The 8685-nt window shown below is 38.1% G+C and overlaps 1 protein-coding gene across 1 annotated transcript in view; it reads right to left on the bottom strand.

Moving 5' to 3' along the window:
• LOC107755676 (sucrase-isomaltase, intestinal-like) overlaps window positions 1-8685 on the bottom strand; it is a 68594-nt gene that overhangs the window by 41758 nt on the left and 18151 nt on the right. The window contains exons 3-7 of the mRNA XM_016572564.1: window positions 8373-8464; window positions 8173-8293; window positions 7753-7862; window positions 7512-7663; window positions 6757-6928 (exon numbers count right to left, since the gene is read on the bottom strand). Of these exons, the coding sequence (XP_016428050.1) occupies window positions 6757-6928; window positions 7512-7663; window positions 7753-7862; window positions 8173-8293; window positions 8373-8464 (647 nt within the window). The remainder of the gene's footprint in view (window positions 1-6756; window positions 6929-7511; window positions 7664-7752; window positions 7863-8172; window positions 8294-8372; window positions 8465-8685) is intronic.

Below are 8685 nucleotides of genomic sequence, written 5' to 3' on the forward strand. Positions count from 1 at the left end.
AGTTTCAGAAGTGGTCTGTATGCTGGAATTAGCATAACAGAGATGTGATCCGAGTACCCTAGGTGGGGGCCGGGTACAGCCTTGTACGCGTTCTTTTCTGTTGTGTAAACAAAGTCCAGTGTGTTTTTTCCCCTGTTTTTTTCACATGTTGGTAGAACTTTGGCAAAACTGTCTTTTAAGTTTGCGTGGTTGAAGTCACCGGCTATTATGAAAAAGCCGTCGGGGTTATTTGTTTGTTGTTCGCTGATGGCGCTGTACAGCTCGTGAAGCGCGTCCTTGGCGTTTGCACACGGGGGGATGTAAACTGCGACAATAACAATGGCCGTGAACTCCCGCGGCAGATAGAACGGTCGACACTTCACAAACATAAACTCCACCAGCGATGAACAGTGTTTTGTCACTACCACAGCATGGTTACACCACTCTTTGTTAACGTACACACACAAGCTACCCCCGCGAGTCTTACCAGACAGTGCTGTATCTCTGTCCGCTCGGTAGCAGGTTAACCCGTGCAGCTGAATAGCGGAGTCCAGGATGTTGTCGTTTAGCCATGTTTCAGGGAAAACAAACACACAACAATCCCTTGTCTCATGCTGTGTAGACCGACTGAGTTGAATTAAGTCCAGTTTATTTTCCAGAGAGCGAACGTTTGAGAGCATGAGTGACGGAATCGCTGGTCTAGTGGAGTAAGACCTTAGCCTAGCTCGTGTGCCTCCACGCTTGCCGCGCTTCTGTCCCCTCTCACATCGCCGGCGTCGCCGTTTTGTGCGGATAGCCCTCGTAGCTTCACCGGAGAAAGCTGATGTTTGTACACACATAGATGTGTTTCCGAGTGTTCATCTGATGAATCTGATGAAAGATGAGACTGTTCGAAGACGAGGAAACGAGACTTACAGACATAAAAACACTGGTTCTGGGACCCGGAGTAGCCGCTGCGACCGACCGCGCCACCATCTTGGATTTCTATGTTTTGTTTAGTATCTTGGATTCACATGTTTTATTTAGTATAGTTTCACAAAATTAAAGTCAGACCGTTCTGTTTTTGCTTCAGATTTCAAAATTATACAAATTATACAATATTAAAAACTACTTTGTTTGGATTGTGATTAAAATGCAGTGGTTGCCTCTGATTTTAAATATTTTAAATACAGACAAAGCCTTAGCTTGTTTATACGAAGAGACTTCGTTCATTTGTGTTATTTATTTGATTTGGGGTTTGTTTAAAAACTGTTATTTGACATATTTCAATTAGACAAAGAAATGTGCAGCATTTTGTCATAAGAAAATCGTATCATGACATCAATATCGTGATCAATATTATTGACAATAACGGTGGAACACACACTATTTATTCACTCATACACTTATTTATCTAACACACATACTCAGTCTACATTTCAATTTGCACATAATATACCTGTACATACAACTGTCTATTGTTATATACCTGTACATACAATTGTCGATTTGTATATTTTTATTCCTTATTTACTTGTTCTATTTTTTATTATCTGTGTTTTTTGTTCTGTCACTGTCATTCTGTTACACTGTGGAAACTTCTGTCACGAAAACAAATTCCTCATATGTGTAAACATACCTGGCAATAAAGCTCATTCTGATTCTGATTCTGATTCTGAATTGTATCACATCGTGAGTTGAGTGAATCTTTACATACCTTCTGAAGTGCAATAAAATCACAAAAATGTGAAGGTATTTATACTTAATGTTGTTCTGAAGCGATGCATTTAAACATGAATTAAAATAGTGGTAAATATATAAAACCTTTGAAACTAGTTTGGCAAAAAATAAATGCTATAAAATTAATTAATAAATAAAATAGTATAAAATGTTAAATTAAAGATCGTGTACGAGTCACATTTTATTGCTGCATTCGGAAATAATGTAAAATACCAGGAAATAAAATGAAAGGTTTAAAAAAGTGCAGTTTCAAAGTGAAGGCATATAATAAACCCTAAAGGAGGGCCACAGAGTTTAGCTCCAACTCTAATTGAACACACCTGAATCAAGGTCTTCATTACTTGAAAACTAAAGTTTGGAGCTGGTTGCATCTAAATTCTACAGGACTGTGACCCTCCACAAGAGTTTGACAGTCCTGTTTTAGACATGAATAGCAGATTTGGGCCATTGTTGCTTTCTGTTCTACATTGTTGCATTTAAACAAGGGTTAACTTGTATTTGTCTCTTTTCGCCCTAGACCTGATGGCGCTGAAAGAGGAGCATGAAGAACTTAATGAAATGCAAGACAAAGATCAGTGTTAGAAATATCATGATTTCATGACTGGACAAAAATCATCTAGTTGCTCACAGACTGAAAAGATTTGCTCACATAAAAGAGCTCAAAAGACTGAAACTAGAAGTCATTTCAACTGCCAACGGTGTGGAAAGAGTTTCGATCACCAAGGAAACCTTAAAGCCCACATGAGGGTTCACACTGGAGAGAAGCCTTTCACCTGCAAACTGTGTGGAAATAGTTTCAATCGAAAAACAAGCCTTCAAAGGCACATGATGATTCACACTGGAAAGAAGCCATACACCCAGTGTTGCCAACTCATTTTTATGGGATGTTGCTAAAGGAAGGTCAATTTGTTGCTAAAAGTTGCTAAATGACGTTGTGATGTCATTGCGCGATGACGTCATCACATTATCACGACGCAAAATTGGAGACTGTCCTCCTCCAAAAAATGACCCTATAGCCGTTTTTGCAAGCACCTTATTACGACCTATATTTACATTTTAAAGTTAAGCGCCCTCTAGCTGGCATAAAAATAATGACAGCATCATGTTACGTCTGTCGTCATGAAATGACGTATGACCAATGTTTCCAATCAAAATGCAAGTTCATTTGGGATACAGCTACGTCTGGAAGTGACGCAAAATCTCGCCATAAAATCACAATTCCTAACGCCTACACCTACCCCAACCCTAAACCTACCCCTTACAGAGGTTTAGCAAAACTCGTTTATATTTATGCATTTGACAGACACGTTGGAAAGTGGTTTATAGCGCATATTCACTTTATGAGCATATGCGTTCTCTGGGATCGAACCCACATCGCATGATCACATGATTGCATATCATTGTATAACGCAATGCTCTACCAATTGAGCTACACGAAACCCGAATTATGACACAGATAAAATGATACAATGCATTAAAACGAAAGTGTCCTGTTAACTATAGGGGCGCAACTGTAGTAAACGCTCCTATGGGTCGTATTTCAGAAAAATTACAAACGACCTATTCGGGTGTATAGGTTGGAGGACATGATGCAAAACTGTGTCACTGCATCAAATCTCAGCAAAAAATATATTTTGTATACGTTAATTTTAATTTGTTAAAAAAAATTGTTTGTGAAATAATATAAATGCCTTATATAATAATATGAAAATATGAATAACTGTATTTTTAAATACAACATTGAATTATTGAACACTTACACATTTTTAAACAATTACAATTTAAGTTTTTTTTTTACTAGCTAGTAAACTTGTAAAACTACACGCTCTGAACAATTATACTTTTAAGCAGTGTATTAGTAGTTAGTTTGTATGCTACACTCTAAGAAAAGCCTGTAAAAATAGTCTACTATGTTAATATGATTTTTCACAGGTTTTTTTTTACCTGTATTTTAAATTACGCATTGTATTTTGTGTTTTCGGGTTATAGAGTTACAACGGATAATGGATAATGGATAATGTCCTGGAAAATTACTAGTACCCTTTCCATTTTTCTAGATATTTTTCTTATAGTGTACTAACTGAACAACAATCACAGGTACAAGCTACTAAAAAGGTGTATCACAATAGGTGTGTTCGTCTTGAAGCGGCGCTGCGCAGTTCGATCAGTGTTTGACATCAAAGCACCGCGAGAGCAATTAGAAAGCATGCAGATCCGTTGAATTATTGTTGAACAATTGCAAATAGCATTTAACTTAAGTCACGTGATGTGTGTACTACTAGGCATCTTTGGTTTTCCTCTTTTTGTGTAATTTAGATGGAAAATTTGTGCCTTTTTATCATTTGAATAACTTATAAAAAGTTGCTAAAAGTTGCCACAAAAAAAAAAAAAAGCTAAATTTGTTGCTAGGTGCTTTTGGAAGAAAAAGTTGCTAGGGTAATCTGAAAAGTTGCTAAATCTAGCAACAAAATTGCTAAATTGGCAACACTGCATACACCTGCAAACTGTGTGGAAATAGTTTCAATCGAAAAACAAGCCTTCAAAGGCACATGATAATTCACACTGAAGAGAAGCTTTATACATGCCCTCAATGTGGAAGGAGTTTTCCACATAAACACTCTCTCAATGCCCACATGACAATTCACACAGGAGAGAAGCCTTTCACCTGCAAACTGTGTGGAAAGAGTTTCATTCAAAAAACAATCCTTAAAAGCCACATGATAATTCACACAGGAGAGAAGCCAGTAACACTTTAGAATACTGTTCTGTCGTTAACTAATAACTACATAGGAATAAACGACTAATGCACTAATAACATTCTAGTTACTACTATTAACTAACAAGAAACTCTGATTAATGATTGAGTAAGTAATAGAGCTCAGTTGAAAGTGGTAGTTCACTATTAGCTAATCAGTAACTACTTTTTTCCCCCCATATATCCCGGAGATCTACTAAGAGCTACTATACAGGTTTGTAATTAATGTGAATTATGCATAATGTATAATTAATTCTAAAGTGAAGATCATGGTAACCCACTAGTAATGACTCAAGTATTACCAAATTCTTCTAAAGGAACTACAAATTATTTGGATCAGTATTCTAAAGTGAAAAGCATGATAACTCCCTAATATTGACTGACGTCATTGTAAGCTATTTTGAGATATATGTAAGGTTTTGGATAGTAATGACTCAAGTGTTACTACATCCTTCTAACTGAATTACTAACGGAATTCCGGAATTACTAACGGAAAAAGAAGATCACAGTAACCCACTAGTAACATAGATGTGTATCCGAGTGTTTATCTGATAATTTTGCGATAAGGTGAGACTGTTTGAAGACGAGGAAACGAGACTAACAGACATAAAAACACAGTTTTTGGGACCCGGAGTAGCCACTGCGTCCAACCGCGCCGCCATCTTGGATTACTATCCAATATGGATATAAATCATGTTAACAACATGGTGATTCATGTTAAACCATGCTATCGACATGCTAATTCATGTTAGCAAAGTGCTAGATCATATTACCAATGTGGTAAAACATGTAGCAACATGCTATTCATGTTAGCAAAATGCAAAAACATGATTATTCATGTTAAGAGCACTACATCCTTTTAACAATGCAAAAGATGCTGGCAAAATACTAATTAATGGAAGCAACAAGATAAAACATGTTAGCAACATGTTATTCATGTTAACAATGTGTGCTAAAACATGCTAGCAGAGTGTTAAATCATGCTAACAATGTGGTAAAACATGCTAATTTGTGCTAGCAACCTATTAATACGTGCTAGTTCATGCTAGCTGTTACGAAGTGCTCAAAGACTTAATCAGGTAATCAGGCAGAGAATCCAAAAACCAAGATAAAAGAAACCAGGAATAAGTCTCAGAGATGCAGCATAACAAACTACAAAAGCTCACAGTGAATGTCAGCGTGAACCAGGCTTTTATAGACAGAGCTAATGAGGCTAATGAGTAACACCTGTAGACAATCAGTGATGATGAAACACTGTCTTTAATGGAATGGCAATGAGCAATAGTGCAGGTGCCCTCTGGTGGACAACAAGGGCAACGCAATGTGCAAAAACGAAGCAGAAACCTCCTCCAGTTTCTCTTGAAGCCAATACAGAAGTGATTTAAACTGCAATTCATCGACTGGCCTCTAGGGACAGGCTCCAAAAGAGAGCAGAATCTAATTGAGCCACATGTTAAAATGCCCAACTTCACAGCAGAAAAAAATACATGTTTACAGCCTGGTACAAATTGTGGTTTTGTTCTATACAGCTAATTTTGCCCTTCATGACAACTGTGAGGGGGGCGAATCTATTTATTTCTTTAACTCATTCATTAAAATTATATTAAGCCTTGAAGTTCTGCATAACTAAGGGCGTGGCCACTTTGAGTGACATGTGGATTCCCGCTGTTGTCAAGGTCATTAGTCATTAGTTGTCTGTTGTCTGTTAGCTCCACCCACGTCCCGCCTCTTTGCCCATTTTCAGTTATCCGGGAGTGATGCGCAACGGCCAACTTGACCGCACTTTAGGCTTCAAATACGCTCTTCAGAAACCTACGGGTGATGTCACGACCACTACGTCCATATTTTTTACGGTCTATGGCAAAAACATGTTAATTCATGCTAGCATTGTTTATTCCTTTCTCTTTACACTTCATTATATTTAAAGCTTATGAAACCTTTAAACTTTGTCAAGCCAATATCAAAATTTGTCTACAAACTTTTCAATTTAGTTGATTATTCACTGAAAATGTTGAAATCCACCCTAGATCTCCTCAGAAAAGTAGCGCTAATCAGTGAGTTGTTCTAATCGATTCATTCATAAATCAGACTGATCCAGTTCTTGAGTTCGACGCACTGACTCAGTGATCCGGTTTTGCCAACTATCAGTGAATAATGACTTGAATTTCAGTCAAATGACTTCTTTTATGATGCTTTTGGCCAAGATATTCTTTAAAAACGTACCTAAAACTTTGTATTTCACTGTCATACTGCTTTGGAATAGTACAAATGTTTGTGCAAATGATCTGAATGTTATGACTCACGCCATTGGGAAAAGAATCTCTTGTGAAGATAGGCCAGGTCCTCCAGTCGGTGTCATGGCGGAAGGTCTGATGGACGTGTTCTCCGAGTCCATAAATATTGTGAGAGGAGAGTTTAGCCGAGAGTTGAAGGTACTGATCCGCAAAAACCAGCGGCCCAATGGTTGTGTCAAACCTGACAGAGCAAGAGAGGAAGGGATGTTGTCATTAAGCCTGTCAAGAACATATCCATTGACCCTTCAAGCATGTCCTCAAATATAGAGGGGTCCAAAAACAGTGAAAATGCACACCCAAACCACATGAATAAAGGATGAATACTGATAGACGGCTCATCAAAAAGATCATCTTCCTATTTGTGAAGCCACAGCTAAACTGATAGCTAAGAAACGTTCTGTAACACATGCATCGTCTCATTTTAAAAATAACCTCACTACAGATGAGATTAATGAGCATATTATATAGATACATTCCTTATGACATCAATTCACTATTAAAAGCATTATTATTAGGCTTTTGGGTCAGGCTTTTTATCAGATAAAAGATTACTAAATTGTTTTGCAACACACATACTGTACGGACCTGACTACGGTCATGTAAAGGGAAATGACTTGAGGAAAAACAACAGTTTAAACAGCATTTTCTTCATAATGTGGCAAATCGTTGTATTCTTTGGAAATAAGGTATATTTCTCACTGGGTAGTTATTCTATTGAGAGCTGTTTTAATACAAACAACATCCATAAGAAATCAGCGTCTCACAGGAGTTTTTCAGGAGATGTTCTCCAAACTTTCAGTCCAAAGGGTTTCTGGATCAGCTCCAGTCTATATTTGAGGGGTCCGGTGGGAGGGCTGGAAGGCGCTTGTACATGCTCGTGAGGAACCTCAAACCTGGCTTGGTTTGCATCTGTGATCTGGAAGACAAAAAGAACATTGCACGCCATTATAGACGTGTTCGCATTGACACGATGCCTCTGCTATTTGTGTCAGTTTTTAAACAAACCTTAAATCGAAGACGGTTTTCAGTCTGCATTTCAGCGTAGAAGATCAACTCTTTAATGTCAGCTCCAAATAGAGATGGAGCATCCATTCTTGTCAGCCTGGCCTCAATATCTACAGCAAAACAAACGTTTTCCATGAGGTCTCTAATAGCTAGATCAGGGGTGTCCAATTCTGCTCCTGGAGGGCCACTGTCCTGCAAAGTTTAGCTAAACCTCCAATTAAACACACCTGAAGCAGATAATCAAGGTATTACAAGACATACTAGAAACTTCCAGGCAGGTGTGTTGAGGCAAGTTGGAGCTAAACTGTGCAGGACACTTGGCCCTCCAGGACACCTCTGTGCTACATGGTCAAATATAAACTTTTACAATGGAAAGAAGATTTGTAATTTTTTTAGATTCTAGGTTCAGACTGAACTCACGTGTGCTGTCAGGCTGGCTTTCGCTGACCACGCTGTAGCCGTGGTTTTTGGAGAAGAAGCACCAGGGAACGTTAGCCTCATCCACAGGGCTCCAGCAGCAAGCTCTTTCCAAGCATTTTTGCTGTAAGGACGCGCAGTACAATTTAGCAAAGCATGTTGGGAGTTTGTATGGAATGCAGGCCATATCTACTGCGGCTTACCTCGGAAGCGTCGGGATGTGGGAAGCAGTCCACTCTCTCGCCGTATGGAATGCTGGGACATTCTGGAACAACGTTTTGAACTGATACTGAATCTGAAGTTGGGGACAAAGAGACAAATGACCACTGTGATATAATTTAAGAGAGAGAGAGAGAGAGAGAGGAAGGGAGAAGGAGAGAGACATTGACATTTATATATCTTTATTTATTCAAAATTATTGTTTTTTTTTGTTTGTTTACATGTTGTTGTTTTTTTTCCTTTTTTTTTTTTTTTTTTACAATTACCACTATTTATTTTCCTTTTTTTATTTTTTTT

The sequence above is a fragment of the Sinocyclocheilus rhinocerous genome, unplaced genomic scaffold (genome assembly GCF_001515625.1).
Source record: "Sinocyclocheilus rhinocerous isolate Xijiao unplaced genomic scaffold, SAMN03320098_v1.1 scaffold3094, whole genome shotgun sequence".
Taxonomy (NCBI): Eukaryota; Metazoa; Chordata; class Actinopteri; order Cypriniformes; family Cyprinidae; genus Sinocyclocheilus; species Sinocyclocheilus rhinocerous.